This window comes from Meriones unguiculatus, chromosome 18 (genome assembly GCF_030254825.1).
Source record: "Meriones unguiculatus strain TT.TT164.6M chromosome 18, Bangor_MerUng_6.1, whole genome shotgun sequence".
In the NCBI taxonomy this organism is placed as follows: Eukaryota; Metazoa; Chordata; class Mammalia; order Rodentia; family Muridae; genus Meriones; species Meriones unguiculatus.
The window spans coordinates 47,015,575-47,036,018 of NC_083365.1; the positions used below are offsets into that span (position 1 = coordinate 47,015,575).

The 20,444-nt window shown below is 47.1% G+C and overlaps 1 protein-coding gene across 3 annotated transcripts in view; it reads left to right on the forward strand.

Moving 5' to 3' along the window:
• Ext2 (exostosin glycosyltransferase 2) overlaps positions 1-20,444 on the forward strand; it is a 141,748-nt gene that overhangs the window by 17,621 nt on the left and 103,683 nt on the right. For all 3 annotated transcript variants that reach the window (XM_060372049.1, XM_060372048.1, XM_060372050.1), the window contains exons 4-7: positions 3,475-3,591; positions 12,050-12,245; positions 14,320-14,459; positions 18,260-18,353. In XM_060372049.1, the coding sequence (XP_060228032.1) occupies positions 3,475-3,591; positions 12,050-12,245; positions 14,320-14,459; positions 18,260-18,353 (547 nt within the window). The remainder of the gene's footprint in view (positions 1-3,474; positions 3,592-12,049; positions 12,246-14,319; positions 14,460-18,259; positions 18,354-20,444) is intronic.

Genomic DNA, 20,444 nt, shown 5'->3' on the forward strand with positions numbered 1-20,444 from the left:
AGAAAATTCATTATTAAAAATCCTTTCCCAGGTGATTCTACATTGTACCAAGTTGACAGCTAAAACTAGCACAACTATTTTGTTTTCTAGTCCTTTTTTTCTCCTATGAGTTCAGACACACACACACACACACACACACACACACACACACGCACACACAGTTTAACTTTAGTGGGAGCATATTGGATCTCTTTAATGCTTAACTGATGTTAATTTTCTCACATATATTCTGGACTATTTTTACCTCGGATTTTCATTGACTTTTCTTTGACTATGTCTTGTACATATGTCTGTGGGCATGGGTGTATATAGTCATTTATTTGAACTTGTTAGGAAAGTGTTAATCCTGTTCAAGAAAAGAGGGGGTTAGCACAATAAACTCCATACCCTACTGTCAGCCTCATCCTCATCACCTCTGGGCAGCCTTGGTCTATCTGTTCTGAATATACTCTTCCCCCAATTATCTAGCAGAAGATTGCAGACCTCATGTCATGGCATATGCAGACATTCCAGTGTGGATCTCTGTGTTAGCTATAACACTATTATCATACCTGAAATGCTGACAGTACTTAGAAGAAGATTTGTGTTCATGTAAGGGTGTATCTGCACGAGTTTATGTGCACCTCATGTGAGTAGTGCCCTTGGAGGTCAGAGGGCAAGAGGTCCCTGGAACTGGAGTTACTGACAATTGTATGTACTGAGCCCTGAGCCCTGGTGTGCTGTAACAAGAGTAAGCACTCCTAACTGCAGAGCCATCTCTCCAGCCACATAGTATGTTTTGGTGTTGTTTTTGAGACACCCTCCCTCTCTGTGTGTAGTCCAGACTAGCCTCAAACTCAGTCTGCAACCAAAGGTTTCTGTGCTGAGATACCAGCATGCTCTGTTCAGCAAGGTTTCTTTTTAAATTGCTGGTTTGTTTTGTCTGTTTTTGAGGTAGAGTGTCCCTATGGAGATTAGGCTGGTCTTGAACTCACAGAGATCTGCCAATCTCTGCCTCTTGAGTGCTGGGATTAAAGGCATGTGACCCACACCCTGCTCAACAATACTTTTTTTAAAAGATTTATTTATTTATTATGTACACAATGTTGTGTTTGCATATATACTTGCACTCCAGAAGAGGGCACCAGATTTCATTATAGATGGTTGTGAGCCACCATGTGGTTGCTGGGAATTGAACTCAGGACCTCTGGCAGAGCAGCTAGCAGCTCTTAACCTCTGAGCCATATCCCCAGCCCCTCAACAATACTTCTTTAAATAAATTGATCAAATGACTAGCCTCCTGTATTTGACATTGTGAGTGCTCAGCGGTAGGAGGAGGCCTGTGAGCAGCCTGTGTGGATGGGAGTCAAGGGGCAGTGGGAGCAAGGCTCAGTATTGATGACAGAGGAGGTGTCCTAGAGTCAGGAAGCCCTGGTTAGTTCCATGCTGGAGCCTTCCCAGTTGACCTCTTGGCCTACCATTGGCAGGATCATCAACTCAGAGTTCCTGGCCACAAGTTTTCCATTCCATCTCTTGTGGATGGAACTGAGCTCCACTTTGGAGATCTGTCGTGGGAAAATAGAACGTCCTGCTCAGAAATTTGCTCTGCAGTCAATGTAAAACATGTGTCCTGAGAAGTGAGGGCAGCTGGTTCTCTCTCCATTGCAATGCCATGGGAAGCTCGGCTGAAGAGGCTGGGCATACAGTGGAGGAGCCTCAGTGTACGCCTAGCCTGAGGACAGTTTGACCTCCTGCCGTTGGGGTTCTTTCTAAGGTCACAAAGGGAGATGGGGTGTATGTGAAACACAGGCATACTTCAGACATGCTTCTTGTCTGCCTTTGCACACCTGCCCCACCCCCCCTGCAACGTAATAACATGTTTGAGGCCACAAGAACAGAACAACAATGAATGTCAATGTGAGAAAGAAAGCAAACCCGCACGCCGCTTTCCTGTGGGGCTAACAGCCCAGTCACCCGCAATGCTGGCTTACCTGTGCTGCCTGGCGCCCGCCTATGGTGTCCATGTCTGTGTCACTGCACAGCGGCCCTGAACCCTGCAGGATCTGCTTGCCATCACAGCCTGTGGAACCCGCCCAAGTTCATGTTGGGTGGATTCAGTGCTCAGGAAAACATCAGCGAGTGCTGGTACTGGGGATAGTCATTACAGCTTAGAGGTGGACAGGCAGCTGGAGAGGTTCTGAGCCTGCTAGTTACCCAGGCCAGCTCTTGGCTTCAGAGGGCTGAAGCAAACAGAGTGGGGTTCCAGAATAAGTTTGAGAATCTCTGAACTTAAACTGGCCACTTTAGAAGGGACTGTAAGCTGTCATCAGGGTTGGGACTCTGGGACAGAAGAACAGCCAAAGGTGGTGTGACCCACACCTGCTTCCTTTGTCTGATGAAGTGTCCTCGTCACACATGCTGCATCCAGTTTAAACAATGTGGTTGGTGTTTTGTAATTAAGGAGAAGGAACTCTAGTGCCCACAAACGCCAAGAGAGGCTCTTCGGCCACAGCTCATCTCTGCTTATCCACCGGGGAATGGAGGGATGGTGGGAGCTGGTGGAGGCTGGGAGTGACACAGCTCTGGGATGGCAGGGCTGCTCAAGGAGAGTTTGGGCTGATGTAGTGTGAGATGTGATAGCTACTGGCACCTCTGCTTTCCTTGCCTGTAGTCTTGTGAGATTCCAGGAGAGACTGAGGAACTCTGCCTCGCCTTCCCTTAGGCCTGCTATACCTCCTGTTGCTGTCGGTGTGTTGAGAATGAAGTGTGGAGACTGGAGAGCTGGTTCAGCGGTAAAGAGTCCTAGCTGATCTTCCAGAGGATCTGGGTTCCATTCCCAGCACTCACAGGGCTGGCTGCTCACAGCTGTCTCTGTAACTCTAATCTCAGGAGATCCCGTGCCCCCTTCTTGTCTCTTTAGGCACTGCACACAAGTAGTGTATAAATTAAATACACATAAAAAAATTAAAATAAAAAATTTCAAAAGGTTAAAGGAGGGCCTTCCAGGGAGGCAAGGGGGATCTGCAGGAGATAAGTACAGGGGCTGATAAGGTAGGTCAGTGGGTCAGGAGGGCTTGTCACCAAGCCTGATGACCTGAGTTCTATCCATGGAACCCACATGGTGAATGGAGAGAATCAACTCTCACAACTTGTCCTCTGATCTCTACACATGTACTGTGGCTCATTCACATGTATAAACACACACACACACACACACACACACACTCACATTCACAAACCAAAAAATAAAAACACAGTAAATTTTTTTTAATGGAAAGTAAGGAAAGTTAGGCGGTGGAGGAAGGCTGGTTATTTGATGGAAGCAGCTGATGCCTGGGTGGCGCGTGTGAGTTAGAGTTGTGTCAGTGTTTCTCAGGCACAGGGACTCTCACTGTGGGTTGTGTTTGTTAGGACTCAGTCATTGCCATCCCTCCCAAAGGCATTTACTGTGAGGGCCTTTCTTTCTCAGTTTTTAACAAAGTCTTCTCCCTGCAGGGCGCTGTTGGCCGGTGGCGGCTTTTCTGCCTGGACTTACCGGCAGGGCTACGATGTCAGCATTCCTGTCTTCAGCCGACTGTCCGCTGAGGTGGCTCTCCCCGAGAAAGCGCCTGGGTAAGGTGACTCAGCACAGCCAGTTTTTAGAGCAGTCTTTGCTCTCTCTGCTTATTTATTTATTTATTTATTTATTTATTTATTTATCTGTTTTTTATTCTTTTGGAGTTTCACTTCATGCACCTGTCCCACTCATCTCCCCATCCCCTCATATCCTCCCTTCACCCTTGCAATCTCCCCCCCCAAAAAAAACCCACAAGATAAACCAAAACAAAGCAAAAACCCAATCAAACAAACAGAAAAACAAAGCACAGAGTATGTCATCGTGGAAGCTGTAGTGTGTCCCAGCGTGTCCCAGAGTACACCCCTCTGCCCACACGTCTTACAGATGTTCACTGCAGTGAGTCATTGGCCTGGTTTGAGATCTCTGGCTTCTGTGACACCATGAATATTGGATGCTCACCAGGCCTCTTTCGGATTATCCTGTTGTTGCCTTGTGTCATGGAGATCCTGCAGCTTTGGATCAGCAGAACTGGACCTTTTACTTGTTCTAGCTACTCACAGATGATACAGATTTTGTCTCCCTGCTTTTTTATAAAATTACTCTTCAACTTGTGTGGGTGTATGTGTTGTGGACACATGCACATGTGTATGCATGTGTGTATGTATGTGTGTATATAGGGAAAGGTGGCCCTCAGGTATCTGTCCCCAATTGCTCTCTGCTTTTTGTTTTTGAAGCAGGGTCTCTCACTGAACCAGAAACTCAATCAATATGGCTAGGCTGGCTGGCCAATGAACTTCAAAGATCCACTTGCCTCAACCCTCAATCCCTCCCACTTCCAAGCCTCCCACCCAGGCTGGGGTCTGGACACATGCTGCCATGCCTGGCTTTCTACCATGTCTCTGGGGATCTGAACTCAGGTCACCAGGCTGGTGCAGCAGGTAGTTTACCAAGCAAGCCATCTCCCCAGCCCTGCCTGGAAACCTTTCTCCTTATCTCTGTCAGTCTAATGTCCTGGTCATCCTTTAACTTTGCACCTGAAACTGCTTGCTTGGGAAGGGGTGGGCCACACTTTCTTTGCCCTGGAACAAAGTCTCCAGCTTTCTGTTGCCTTCCCTAAGGTGACACTTGTGCATCATGACTCATGGAAGGCCTGCTCTCTGTGGTCTCTGCCAGTGTGATAGAGCACAGGCCAGGTCTGCTCTTTAACCACCGTAGTAGGTTTGACATCTGGTTGGCACATATTTTCATCTGTGGAGTAAGGGAAAAGGTCTGGTTGCGTGGATGGGTTGGCCTTCTGTCTAACCCTTTCTTTGCTGGAGACTGCTTAGAAGTTGTTTCATGGTGGGAGCTCAGTGAGTTTTAAACAGACATGATAAGGATAGGAGCATCCTTTGCCTGCACAAGAAATGCCAGAATGAGCATGTCTCTCTTCATTGGCCACTTCATTGTGTGTCTGCACCATGTTTGATTCACCCAGCCATCAGTGGATGGCAGCCATGATTCTTTCTAATGTTTAGCTCTACTGCACTTCCCAGTAAAGGCCTTTGTGGAAGCCTCAGTTTTCAGTCCCTCTGCTTCATATTGAGGAGCGGCATTGCTGAGCCATGTGGTAATTCTCTCGTAACTTGTTACAAGAAGCACCAGAGCAGTTCCCAAAGGCTGCAGCACTGTGCACACCAGCCGGCACTGGATAAGGTTTCCAGTCCTCCTGGTCTGTGCAGCACTATCATGGTGTGTGCCTTTGATTCTGGCCACCCTGGGGCACATGAGACACTGTCTCACCATTGCTTCACTTTGCGTTTCCCTAGTGACCCGTGCTGCTGCGTGTCTTTTCTTGTGCTTATGGTCATTTATTTGACATTTTTGGAGAAATGCCTGTTCATATTTGAATTGCCTTCATATTGTAGAATGTTAAGAATTTTTATATAGTCCAGACATGGCTGCCTCACTGGGTATGTGATTTGTAAATATTCTCTCCTGTTCTGTAGGCTTTATACTTTCTTGATAGTGACTTTGATGTACAAAAGGTTCTACTTTTAATGAAGTCCAATTTCCCTCCGTTCCTTTGTTCCTCTCTCCCTCCATCCATCCATACAGATATCATCCATCTGCCAGTCTGTCAGTCTGTCTGTCTGTCTTGCTCTGTTTCTTCCTGTCTCTCTCTGTCTCTGTCTCTCTTATCTTTCTCTCTGGGGTTAGGTGGCAGCATTTGTACATGTGTTTGGAGGCCTGAAGTAGTCACGTGTCTTCCTCGGTCGCTCTCCACATTAATGTTTGAGGCAGGGTCTCTCACTAAATCTGGAGCTCGCCAGTTCATGGAGTGTGGCTGGCTAGGGAGCCGTACAAACCCCCTTGTCTGTGTCCCCAGCACTAGGATGGAAGGCACAGGCACACACAGCTGTGTGACTTGAGTGCTGGGTACTGAACTAAGGTTCTCCTGCTTTCACGACAAGTGCTTTCCAGCCTGGGTGTCTCCCAGCCCCTACTTGCCCTGATTTTTGCTGAGGTTGCTTTGCTTTTTGTGTAAATGTCAATATTAAAAAGAGAGACCATTGCTGAATCAAGTTATGCTAGGTTTACACACGTGTTCTTTTAAGAATGTTTTATAGTTTTAGCTTTGTGGTGTGTTTTGAGTGTGCTGTGTGAGGGAGGGTGTGGATCCGTTCTCCTGCATGTCAAAGACCTTTACATTTTAGTTGTTTTTGATGCAACACAACGTAGGTAAGTGTAATTTAAAAACATTAAGTCTAGAGAGCTGGTTCAGTGGTGGGAATTGCATACTGTTCTTGCAGAGGACCCAAGTTCACCTGCCAGCACTCACACTGGCAGCTCATTGCTGTCCGTAAGTCCAGCTCCAAGGGACAGACTTCTGCCTTCAAAGGCACCTGCACTCATGGGCACATCCCACCCTCCTACATTCACATCATGTAAAATAAAATCTGCTTTAAGAGACCAGTGTAAGGGCAGGTGCTTCTATAACTGTAAAATGAGGATGGTTTACAAGTTAAGTACTAACATTTGACAAGACATAGCATCCACATTCCTATAATCTCCTGAGGTAGAAGGGTGTTTCTCTCTTTCAGGTGAGTATGGAGGTGTGGACGGCTCAGTAGTATCGGCAAGCCTGTAGGGTGATAATGGGCTGCGCTCTAGCATGCTCTCCGCTTGATCCACCAGGAAGCTGCTCTTCACATAGCTTATCATGATGTCATCATCTATCTTCATCTCATATGAATGCATGATTCATAGCGTTCCCAAAAGTTATTGTGAAAGTTTCTAAGCAGATAGTAGAGATTGAAAATCGCTTCACTGTAGCTGTTGATGTAGCTCAGCTTTGCCTGGCACGCATCAACTTTGGGGTGGGTCCCCACCCCTCATGGACTGAGCACAGTGAGCGTAACATGCTATAGATGCCCCTCCTTGCGTTTCTTACACATGCATCTGTGATTATATTCAAGGCTTCCTTTCTTCTCACTGTCTGATGAAATACAAGCCTGCACACCGTTGCCTGTTGCTCTAAGTACCACAGCCTGAGTGACTTATAAAGCATAAAACTTATTTCTTCTTCCTCCTCCTCCTCCTCTTCCTCCTCCAAGGCTTGGATGTCAGCTGTGCTTGGCCAGGCCTTCTTGCTGAGGGGTACCGGGTGTCATACAGTGAGACAGACTTTCCTGTCCGGGCATCTTCCCCTTCTTTTATAGAGCTACAGACCCACTGGGCAGCACCCTCATCTAACTGCAAGCACCTCCCAGCGGTCTCACCTCCACAGACTATAGTGGAATGACGTCTCCTCCTCCTTCACTCTTCACAGTGGGAATTAAATCTCAGCCTGAGCCAGGTGCACGCCTTTAATCCCAGCACTTGAAAGGTAGAGGCAGGTAAATCTCTGTGAGTTCATGGCCAGCCAGGTCTACAGAGTGAATTCCAACACAACCAGGGGTATACAGAGAAACCCTCTTTCCAAAAACAAAAACAAAATATTAGCATGAATTTTGTTAGGAGTGTTTAAACTGTAGCAGGTATTAATTTTTAAAATTAATATATATAATTAAATGAGAACAAAATAAAATTAGTTCTGCACTAATTTTTTTATTATCAAAATGAAAATATCAAAGACATTCTTTGTTGTTTGTTTTTTTTTTTCAGAGTTTGAAATTGAACCAAGGCTTTGTGTGTGCCTGACAAGGTCTGCCAAGGACCTACAACACATTCCTAGCCCTTGTTGTTTGGAGACAGAGTCTTACTATGTAATCCAGGCTAGCCTCAGATTTATATTATCTTTCTTTCTCTGCCTTTCACCGGTTGGGGTTATAGGTTGGGCCTCCATGTACACTTCACAGACAGTTCTATTAAGAGAGCTATAGTTCAGGCTGGCCTGGAACTCACTTTACAGAGCCTTGAACCTGTGACAATTCTCCCAGCTCTGCCTCCCATGTGCTACGATTACAGGCATGTGCCTCTTTCCTTAGCTCTACACAAACAATTCTCAAAGAGAATTCAGAGGCTAGGGAAACTGCTGTACTTCAACATCCTGTTCCAAGGATGGATCTGTTTACATTCCGAGTGGGTGGTCTGTATAGGCCTTTGGTTCCTGTGGAGCAAGCAAGTTTTTGTCATGTACCCAGGATCTTCAGTTTGGCACGTTAATGTACCATGAGATAGGCTGGACCTGCCTGGGACAGACTGCCTTGTATGCATGCTTTGGGCACAGGAACCTCTCTTACCAGTTCTGTGGGTGTTGGGAACTGTCCACAATCCATGTTCCCAGACGCCAGTCAAGAAGCCAGCCTAAGAGTCAGAAGTTTCACAGGACAGCAGCAGTTCTGCCATACTAACCCCTCGCACAGGGCAACCACCACAACAGGGAGTGAATGACCCCAAATGTCATCAGGGCTGTGGCTGAGAAACTTGAGATACGTTGGTTCAAGCAGTGAGGACTGGCCAGCAGGGTGTCAGTGCCTCTGGGCCTGTCTACTTGGCACACCTTTCTAAACTTGCTGTGATCCGCCTGTGTCGTCATCCAGCTGGTGTTTTGTTGGTTCAGGACTCTGTCATTCACTCCAGCTTTAACCCAGAAATGAAAACCCCGAAGCCCAAAGGTGGGCAAGCACTGAAATGCCAGAGACCACTTTCAGATGATTAATTTCAGAGATTTACACTGTTGTTGTCTATGGTATTTTCCTAGTAGTTTGATCTTTCTGATTTTTACGTATGACTGCGTGGACTTTGAGATTACTTGAGGTTACAATTAGTTTTACATTTATTTGGTTCAGTAACCTAAGAAAGCCCCCAAAGGCCAAGGGCTCACAGGACAGGGCTTTCCCTCCCTAGCCACCTGGAAGCGGGGCCTTACTTTTACATTACTTTTATAAAGGACATCCCTTCAAAGACTAAAGGTGAATACAGGCTTTGGCCCTCCCAGGACCCTAGGGAAGGCAGGGAGGGTGCCCTGGAGACAGCATGCTGGGGTCCTGCCCTCTGTGAGTGGTGTTTCTTGGGGAATTCCCACGTCTCCTGGGGGCTGTCCAGCATAGCAATGCTGTTTTCATTTTTATTTTAAAGCTCTCCCAGCACTTTTTCAATGGGAAGCTGAGACTTGTTGCTATTGATAGCTGCTTCTCACAGCGGTGGTGGGGTTAGCTGGGATTCTTGTCATTTTCCTTCTAAGAGGAGCTAAATCAGGAGTTTACAACCCTTGCTTTTGAGGGAGACATCAAGTTCTCAGCACATTTTTGGCTTTTACTTAGATTAGTGGGGCTGGAGCTGGCTGAGAATCATAGCTAACTTTAGTCCTCAGACGAAAAACAAATCTACCTGAAAATTTTATGTGGTTAAAACTAAAAGGGGCACAGTCCGTCTACCACCCCATGGGTGAGAGAGAGCCAGTGCACAGGCAGGGGAACCTGTTTGAGTCTGTTCCCATCTGCATATTTGTTCGGGTGGAGCTGTGGGGCTCAGTGAATGGAGCTCTAGTAGGCCTGACACCTTTTGAACATGCAACAATGAAATGCAGCCCTGTGTTTCTCTGCTTAGGTTCCTTTGAGAACCGTATATGAACATGTTTGTTTCTGAATCTGTATAGCACTGTGTGTGTGTGTCTGTGTGTGTGTGTTTGAGTAGGAGCTTGCATGTGTGTCAGAGGGATGACCTTGGATGTCATACTCAAGAATGATGTTCCTCTCCTTTGAAGGTTCTCTCATTGACCTAGAGTTGTTGACTGTTAGATTGGCTGCCAGGAAGCCTCAGGGATCCTCTTGTCTCCCCCTCCCTGGCTCTGGGAGTACAGTGATGTGGGAACTGAACCGGGGCCCTCAGGCCTGTGTGGCCCCTCTCCCTCCAGCTCTGTGTTTATGTAATTTTGAGAGACGGTTCTTACTATGTACTTGAGGTTGGCCTCCAGCATGTCAGCCTTCTGCCTCAGCTCCCCGTGCTGGGATCACTGATGTGTACTACCACTCTTGGCTCCAGCTTCCTCCACCACTGCGGGGCTGTTCTGGTTCTGGCCTTCCATGGTTGTAGCTTCTTTCTGGCTCGCATGTCCTCAGTGTCTCCACACTGTTATAATCTATTCTGTGTGTCTTCACTCACTGAAGTGGACTTTGGACTTGAAGCTTCGTGCTCTGGGAAGGTAACCTCAGTTACAGTGAATGGTCCTTGGCTGATCCCCCAACCTCCACCCTGTTTCTGGATTTTAGCATCCTCTTCTGCCCATGTGGCTGTGGGTTTGTGGCCAAGGCTCTCTTCAGTTAGAAGAGACACATTCACAGAACTGTGGGTTTTATTAGCCTGTGGCCAAAACACATAGCTCTGGTGTTTGCCCTGACTTGTACCACTTTGAGCAGGATATATGTATCAATGCACTGTTTTTCAGAGTAAGCAGAGGTGGGCTGTTCGTTTTCTCAGAACCTGTTTTATATGAATTTTCTCATCTGCGGTGACTCCCGGCCTATGGAGCCCCTTCCTTGTGTCCTACTGCTCTGTACTGTAGGAGACTTGCCTTGCAGGCAAGAGTCAATGTCTACTCTCCCACATCTCCTTGATAGTCTTGTTTGCTTGGGGGAGGGTCTAGCTCATGTTTCAGAGGCTTCAGTTCACGCTGCGTCCTGCCAAAGCAGGGCACCCTGGTGGTGTGCATCTATGGTGGGACAAAGCTGCTTATTTTATAGCGGCCAGGAAAGCTGGAAGGAAGCGGCAGGCCCAGAGTCAGAACACATGCTTCAAGCACACCTCAGCCACATGCTTCATCCAGTGGTCCCCTCCTAACGTGTCCACCACCTCCCGGGAACCCATCACATTATCAACTTCTTTATGCTTATTTGTGCTTTCCTGTATGCGTGAGTGCATCCATGAATGCGTGTGTGTGTGCCACAGTGCACAGGCAGCAATAGGAGGACGCTTAATGAGAGTTAGTTCTCTCTTTCCACCATGTGGGGTCTAGGGACTGAGCTCAGGTCATCCGGCTTGGTAGCAAGTACCTTTATGGGCTAAGTAATCTTACTTTATAATTCATAAATTATAAATCTGCTGATGAGCTCGAAACCCCATGATCAGTCACCTCCTGCCTCAACCCCATGAGTCTCTGGCACATCTAATGTGCGCCCCATTCTCACATTTTTGTCTTTGGACACCTGCATAGCAGTGGACCTTTGGTGTCTTTCTTCTTTCTGTTTGCTTTCTGTATCCTTAGCACCCATGTGTTGGGATGGGTCCTATGTTGTGGTAAGGATAATCCCCCAACCCCCACCCTATTTCTGGATTTTAGCTTCCTCTTCTGCCCATGTGGCCTTGAGATTGGAGACTTGCATAGCATGGTGTATTGTCTGGCACTGTGGCCCATCAAGGGGCCTCCTTGTGTCTCGCTTGAAGAGTGCAGCCAGCTTTCAGATTCTCCTCAGACCCCAGACGCAAGCGAAATAAAGGGTAACTTTTTCTTGTTCTGTCTAAGTAGTCAGCCTGTTTTCTCTCTGTGTATACATCTCTGTGCTTATAGGACACACGGGAATATTAGCGTGCTGTGAGCAGTTTCTTCACATATTGAGAACTGTTTCTGCTGGGAATGGTGGTACAGGTCTTTAATCCAAGCACGCAGAGGCAGAGGCAGGCAAATGCCAGTGAGACTGAGACCAGCCTGGTCTACACAGAAAGTTGTAGGCCAGCCGGGAGTACATAGACAGATGCTGTTTCAAAACAAAACAACAAAAAGAAAAAAAACAAAAAAACAAAAAACAAACAAACAAACAAACAAACAAACAAAAAAAACGAAAGAAAGAAAAAGAAAAGAGCTTTGCCTAAATAAAAAAATTTGTGGTTTCATATTTCGGAATGTAAGTGAGTCATACCTTGTTTTTATATAGTACAATGTTTTAAATATCCAGTAATGTGATTCAGTATAATTTTAAAAATGAATGGTGTATGTTGATACTGGCCAGCAAATACCTGTTCCTGGAATTTCAGCGTTAACCTTTGCCTGACCTGACTGACTGATCCTGAGTGGCGTTCTCTTCTGCCCTGTAGTCCCCGGCGGTACTTTCTGCTGTCCTCTCAGATGGCCATCCACCCTGAGTACAGAGAGGAACTGGAAGCCCTCCAGGCCAAACACAAAGAGTCAGTATTAGTCCTGGACAAATGCACCAATCTCTCAGAAGGCACCCTCTCTGTCCGCAAGCGCTGCCACCAGCACCAGGCCTTTGATTACCCCCAGGTGCTGCAGGTGAGTGCCACTCAAGACCTTGCCAGGCTCAGGGCGGGCTGCCACCGTGGAGTGAAACGGACCTCAGTACCAGGAGCTGTTTTCCACAAGTAACCGGGGAGAAGACGTTGCTGGAGGGGAGCTTAAGGGGGTGGCATTGCGTGGGGCTGCTCAGTCTGCAGAGGTTAAGAATCCTTTCAGATACTCACTGTACTTCAGAGTTGCAAATCCTCTGGCTTCCCAAGAAGCTGTACAGGCAGAGCACATAAATGTTTCTTGCTATTGCTCCTGTATTCATAGGCTGGTCCAGAGAAGAGCATCTCCAGACCACAGGGCCACAGTTGGCTTTCCCTCAGCATCAAGCTGTTCTTGTTGCTCTGGTTTTGGGGTGTTTTTTGGTCACCCACAACACACCCTTTACTTCCATTATAAATGTGTTCCTCTATAAGCACAAAGCAAAGCCCTTTGGGGACTGTTTATAGGCAGACTATATGATATTTTAGGGCCTGGGGGCGGCGGCTAGGAAAGGAGAGTTGGAGCCTTTCTCTCTTAAACATTTAAGTTAGTTCAAGGAGAACTATCAAGGAGGTGATGTAATTTTATATATTTGTGTATTTACTAATTTAAAAAATCTTCAGAGAGTTGGCCCATCCTGAGATTGTTAACATAATCTCTCAAGAAGTGCCGCCGCCTCCCCCAGGAGTCTCTGGCTGATAATGGTGGAGATGCAGGCGGTGTTTATAGTAACCTTTGTCTGGACAGGAAGAACTATCGGCATGTGTCCACATCTGGCTGAAGCTCCTCAGGCAGGAAAGCTGCCCACTGCAGCCTAGGCGCCAGGCACACCCCACCCCCTCTGCTACTTCTCTCCTGTGATGAATCCAGAGGCTTTTGGGAGATTGAATTTCTCATATTTTTCCTGACCTTTCCCTATTTTTAAACAAAATGTTTTATTAGATTGTTTGGTGTGGATGTGTGTGTGTGCATGTGCACATACCACAGAACAGCATGTGGAGGTCAGAGGACATCTTTGATGGCATTGGTTTGCTCCTTCTACCCCTTGGGTGTATCATACTCAGGTTGTCAGGCCTGGTAGCAGGTGTTTTTACTGGCTGAGCCATCTCACCAGCCATTACATTCACGCGGTTCAGTAATCAGTTTTAAGATACTGTTTTCTTTTTTAAAATTATATTTATTTTGTTTGGGAGGATAAGGGGGAACAAGGATTATTATTATTACTTTTTAAACCAGAGTTTGCCTGTGTAGCCCAGGTTGGCTACCCCGTGTGCAAAGGGATACTCTGCCTCATCTTCCCAAATATTGAGATTACAGATAGGAGCCACTTGGCCTGGCTTCTTTCCCTCACTTTAGAGATCAGGTCATGTTTTATTTTTAAATCCTTTCATTTCTTCCTGAAGAAACAAAGTGGGGAATCTGGGAGTAAGAGAATTAGGGTCTCATTTTGGGATGTGGTGCCCATAGTACCTTTACATCTTCCATTTCCCAGCGTTCCCCACACTGAGAGGTAAGAGAGAGTGAGGAAGAGATCGTTTGAGCGTTCACTTTTGTTGGACTTCTTGTCTCTAGATAGAACATATTTTAAAGCCTTCTCAAGGCTGTGTACTATTAATGACTACCTTCTACAGACAGACGCTGCTAGGGCCTAGGAAACTCAGACGACAGCAGAGATCCCTGACATTACTTACGATGGTCCTCTAGAAGGCCTTCCCCATTGCAGGCTGGCCGGCGAGGTGTAGAGACCACATGCCATGTGTGTACCAGTTCATCAGCACTCATGGAAGCCCATTTGCAGCACCTCATGTGGTCACCTGATCAGAGGAAGTCTTTGATGCTGACTCTGAATGAGTGCAGACCACCAGCCTTGGCGGCACTGGGGGTACACTGAAGAAGTAAGGTGGGAAACTCTACAGCCAGTTTCCTGTTCCGAAGGTGTGAGGTCTTCTAGTGGTTTCTAGATGCCTCGGTACTGCTCAGCTTTAAGCGTTGAGGGACGCCACAGTGTGCAGGGATCCGAGTAAGTGATCCGTGAGATGAGACTGCTTTGTAACCTCAGCCTTCTCTTGTGTTGCTGCAGGAGGCCATTTTCTGTGTGGTCCTTCGAGGAGCTCGGCTGGGCCAGGCCGTGCTGAGCGATGTCTTACAGGCTGGCTGTGTCCCGGTCATCATTGCAGACTCCTATATTCTGCCTTTCTCTGAAGTTCTTGACTGGAAGAGGTGGGTATACCATCTAGTGAACCGTAGCTGGTGGCTTGGCCAATATTGGAAAGAAAGACTATCATGATAGATATGCAGCTTTGAGAACTACAGGTTGAGTGCCTAACTTGTAAGTTGGAAACATTCCAGAGTGTGACACTTTTGAGCACTGTCATGAATGCCACAGGTGCACAGTTCCACACTGGACATTATATAATAGCTCACAGTGAAAATGCTATGTAGGGACATGCAGAAGGAAATAGTTTGGTAGATAAGATCCAAGTACCTGAAACACATGCATGATATTGAAGCCCATTATAAAAAAAAAAATGACCCTGAGTGTGGCCAAGAGTGTGACACACTGCTTGGCACATTCTTTAGAGCATTGTTTGTGGCCCCAGATTGGCCAAGAGGATTCAGAGGCCAGCACTGAGCTCATGTGGTAGGGGATAGCCCTACAGTCCTCCAGGAAGCAACTGTTGCCTTGCTGTCTTTCCCCAAATTGTCTATCTGGGCATTTCGATTATATTAAAGTATGAACGTTTTATAACCTCTGAAGTTCGGTAAGAGTCAACAATCAAAGGGTGCTGGTATACTGTCTATTCAGTTTGTATGTGTCACAAATGCTCAGAACGTAAATCTTCATATTTAGTCCCAAGTTATATTCATGCAAATATTCCAAAATGGAGGGCACCTTGGGACTGCTGTTACAGCCTCTTTGCTGTGTCTTCCATCAGACTTAGTGTGTTGGCTTAGAACAGTTCAGAGTCCAGTGGGCTGAACCCACAGGCTGGCTGTTTTTGTAAGTAAAGTCTTAGTGAATCACTGCTGTACTCCTTCATTTCCATGTTAGTTGTACAGTGCTGAGTGATTGCAGAGACTGGGTGGCTTACAAAGCAGTCGCCACTCCTCGGCTGGCGCAGTCTAGACACAGCTGGATAGTTTCTGGCCTTTTCCCGGGGATTCTGAGTTGGAGCACCCAGGTAACTAGATTCATAACTGCAGTCAAGAGCCACTGCTGTGAAGTTGCTATGAAAGTGCACAGCGTACTGGTTGCCAGTGGCCGGAGAGCTTCTATCTGGATGAGGAAATCTTGGGAACTCCAAGACAGAGGGACAAGTGTAGATCCTGCTTGGATGTGTTCACAAGAGTTGCTCTGTGATCCCAAATGTCATTTCCACAAGACTTTGGTGGAAGACTGTTGAAATTTAATGTTTTTTTGCTGTATATCCCATACCCATGTATTTGCCACAACTATTAATCACTTTCTTCTCCCCCAGCTCCTTATCATAATTTATCCTAGTCCAACAACAAAGACATTTGAACAATTTAAATAGCAATAATTGATAATATCTTATCATCCATCTTACATTTATTAGAAAGCCTGCTGTTAAGAAGATGGCATTTTATCATCTAATAATAGGGTAGTTTCTGCTCCTGAGGAGGTTAGAATCTTACCTGAAATGTTGGGGTCAGAGTGTTTCAGATTGTGGGTTCTTGTGGCTTTGGAATATCAACTACATATAGTGATACATCTTATTGAGGGAACCAAGCATAAACACGAAATTTGTTATATTCTATAGGCTGCTTATGCAGGTGGCCTCCAAGGAATCCACACGATAGTTTTAATAATTCTGTGCATCAAGCAGAGTCTTGTGGTATGAATTTTCCATGTGTGGTGCCATGCTGGTGACCAACAAACCAGATTTGGAAGCACTTTGGATCTTGGAGTTTTGGGTTGCGGTGTTCAACCCATGTAACATGAGCAGATGTATGTGTAGAGGGCTGTGTGATCCCGGAAAAGGAGCAGGGGCCTGGCCACTTGAAAGAAGAGCATATGAAGTCCTTTTTTATATCTTGGGGGAGCAGGAACTACTCCTGGCACTATCTGGGCATGAAAGCATTTACTGAGCACCTGGTGTTTGATAGTACCATACTACTAGTTAGTTTTCTATTGCTGCAATAAGATACCGTAACCCAAGTGACCTGCGGAAGAAAGTGTTTATTTTGGCTTATGGTGCTAGAGCAGTGGTTTTCAACCTTCCTAATGCAGTTAGTACTTCCTTAATATGGTTCTTTCTGTTGTGGTGACCCCAACCATAAATTTTTTTATGTTGCTACGTTAGAACTGTAATTTTGCTACCATTATCAATTATAATGTACATATTGGATATGTAGGCTATCTGATATGCAATCCCTGTGAAAGGGTTGTTTGACCCCTTAAGGAGTTGTGACCCACAGGTTGATAACTGCACAGAGGGAGAGCTGGGGTTGGGGCAGGTGAGGCTATGGACTCTCACTCCCAGTGACATACTTCCCCATAAGCTCCCCAGTCAGCACCACCAGCTGGAAACCGAGTGTTCAACATTCAAGCTTATGGGGACGTTTCTTTTAAACCCTCAGCATCAGTCAGCCATAGGATCCCCAAAAGGAGCAAGGTTAGGCCTTTCTTCAAGGAAGCTCTCTACTTAGTGATGGGAGAGCAGTGAACCCACAGTTCCCCACATGGTGTGATGTGATTGCTCAGACTCTGGCTGGGCCTCACTACGAGAGTCAGACGTTGGTGAGGGCCTTGCAGAGCAGTGATGTAGCTGGTGTGACAGGGTTTTCCACAGAGATCAAGGTCAGCCTCAGTGTTGTGTTTTGGGTGAGCAACAGGAGGACTCTGCTTGGAGCCAGGGGTCTGAGGTCAGATAACCAGCTCTTACTGGGTAGGTTTGAAGTTATGGCAGATTTTTTTTTTTTTTTTTTTTTTTTTTGGTCCTCAGTCCTGTTTCTTTTGCAAAAATCACGTACTTATTTAGCAGATGTCCATGAAGGCTTGGCTGTGTGCGAGGCTGTGCACTGGGCGTTCTGGGTACAGTGGTGAGCGGACTAACCTATGGGCAGGAATGGATTTTAATGAGCTATTTATGCAAGTAGAGTTACACCCTCTGCATGCTGTACTTCTGGAAGTCAGTGCCAGTCTCCCTTTCTCACTCCTTTTACCCAATCTGTGAGTGAATCCTGTGGAGCGTGGGGCGTAGGAAGCCCTGCGCGCCCCCCAGCTCTACTGCTATGTGGCTCTGCTGCCTCTGCAGGGGCTCCAGTCCTTCTTCCTGCTCCTGGGCCTGCTTCCTGTCACTTACTGACCCCACAGACAGCATGGGCCTGCTGGAGCTTATTCAGCCTTTGCCTTCATCTCCTAGTGGTTTCCCAGCTCAGTCCTCTGAGGCCTCCAAGGTCCCGTGAGCCTTGCTGCAACCCAACCTCCCTGCTCCCTCCGCTTCACTCACATTCTTCTCCATCCTGTTTACTCTGTGGCAGCCGCAGGAGCCTGCTAGCTAGCTAGCTGTTCCTGGACCATGCCCGACGTGATGCTTCCTTGGCCTTTCACTCCTTAGTCCTGCGCCTGGAACTCTTTTTTCATGGGCCTTCTCAAGCCCTGATCACCCCTCCCTTCCTTCTGGTGTTCTCTGTTGGATTGTCAGTGCCCAGCATGTAGTAGGTCTGTCATAAGTAAATCCTGAATCAATGGATAGATGTATAGGCGTTAATGTATAGATGTTAAGCGGGGGAAGTAGTTGTTAATTCAGGGAGTGCTATGAAGGGTAAGGAACGGCGGGCAGGGGTGCAGCATGTCACATGCAGACGCCCTTCAGCAGGGCAGAACTTGCTGTGACTAGCGACTGTGATGCCGGGGAGGACAGGACAGACAGGGAAGGAGGTAGGGCTGAAGGAGCTCCGGGGCTTTGTTTGTGCTCACGAGAAGGGAATTGGACAACTTACAGTGTTGCTCTCTGGAAGGGCTGTGCACATGTAAATAGTGCTGTTGTCCCCAGGGCATCGGTGGTCATCCCAGAGGACAAGATTGCAGACATGTACAGCATCCTGCAGGACATCCCACAGAGGCAGATTGAAGAGATGCAGAGACAGGTAAGGGGCCAAAGCCGAGACACCTGGCTGTGAAGGGGAAGAGGGGGTGCTGGGTCAGTGGCTTGGACACAGAGGGCCTCCAGCCAGCTGCTCAGTGGGGCTGTGTACTTGCTGTATCAGCTAGTAACAGGAAGGGAAGGTTAGGTGAGTTGCCTCAAGTAAGGCTTAGCTCAGTGCTTCTCAGCCTGTGGGGCGCAGCTCTTTGGAGGTCATATATCTGCATATCAGATCTTTGCATTACCATTCATAACAGTAGCAAAATTACAGATATGAAGTAGCAATGAAATAATTTTATGGTTGGGGCCTTTACAGCATAAGGGACTGTATTAAAGGGTCACAGCATTAGGAAGGTTGAGAACCACTGGTTTAGATTACTGACTGGGGTTTCGGGCTGTGCTGGGAGACGCCTGCTGTGATTTCAGGGTGCAAGTGATAGAAGGGGACAGTGACCAAGACAGCCAGGGAAGCAGGTCAGCTTGTTTGGCTGTGTCCAAAGGAAGACAGCCTTTGTGCCTGTGGTCTTGTTCCCCACTCAGCAACATCCTGACTCCCTCTGCAGTCCTCTCTACCTTTTGACCCTTCCCTGGGCAGTTCTCTGGCTGCCTGGAGAACTTCACCGGGTTCGCGTTCCGTCCCATTGCTCTCTCTTGTAAAGGAGCCGCACCAGGCTTTCGTGTCAGGCAAGTTAAAGACATTTAAGAGATGGCCCTGAAATCGGTGTTGCGATCTACCTCCTGTGTCTTTCTTTTTCTGGATTTTAGTGTTTTAATCTTTATCAGAATTGTCTACACGGGTCAGAGAGATGGCTTGGTCAGCCATGTTTGCCATGCAAGCGTGAGGATCTGAGTGTGTACTCTGTGGACTCCTATACAAGCCAGGCTTGGTGACACACGCCCATAACTCTAGTGCTGCTGAGATGGGCACAGGCGGATGCCTGGAACTCAGTCTAGTGACAGGCTCAAGGGTAAGTGACAGACCTTGTCTTGATGATGATCATGATAATAGTGGTGGCGAAGAATCAAGGAAAGACCTGATATAGACCTCTGGCCTCCACATACATCACACACACACACACACACACACACACACACACACACACGCACACGCACACACATGTACAGACACACACACACATACCCACATAGGCACACACACTCATAGACTGGCCTCCACATACATCACACACACACACAGGTGAGTGAAGGAATTGAGTGAGAAGAGACTTGGAGGTTCTCAGGGCAGGCAGTCACCCAGCTGTAGGTGGGTGAGTGAGAAGAGACTTGGAGGTTCTCAGCATGCAGCCTTGCTCCTTACCAACAGGCTATGTAGATGAGGGCAGGCAATCACCCAGCTGTAGGATGAGGACATGCAGAGCTACCTGCTTCCTAAGTGTGTTCTCAGCCAGCCCAACTGTTGGTCCACTTTTACTCTGCTCAGGCCCTCCTGGGTACCCCAATCCCCTCTGCTTTATAGCATTTATTTTTATTTTTATTTTTTTTAAAGATTTATTTATTACTTATGCAATGTGTGTTAGCATGTACACCTGCACGCCAGAAGAGGGAACCAGATTTCATGTTTAGATGGGTGTGAGCCACCATGTGGTTGCTGGGAATTGAACTCAGGACCTTTGGGAAGAGCAATCAGTGCTCTTATCCTCTGAGCCATTTCTCCAGCACCCGCTTTATAGCATTTATACTGTGGGTATGTTGTCCAGTCTCTTTACCATGCGCTGTTGGTATCGGGTAAAACTTCTCAAACTGGTCACTCCAGGGATTTAGGAGAGAGGGAAACTGACTATGTTCACTCCTGCCCTATGTACTTTAGTATCAGTGTTAGTAACTTTTCAGCACTGTGACAAATACTGGAGAAAACCACATTACAAAGAAGAAGGGGCTGCTTTGGGGTCCCAGTTCAGCAGATTCCAGGCTATGACTGGGTAGAGTTGTTGCTGGGAGGGGGACAGAAGGTCCTGATGGAGTACAGAGCGAGCAGAACAGTCTACTTCATGCATTAAGAGAAGAGAGAAGGGGCCACTGCCCCACAGTGTCCTTCAAGAATGCATCCCATGACCTAAGCAAACCACCTCCCTTT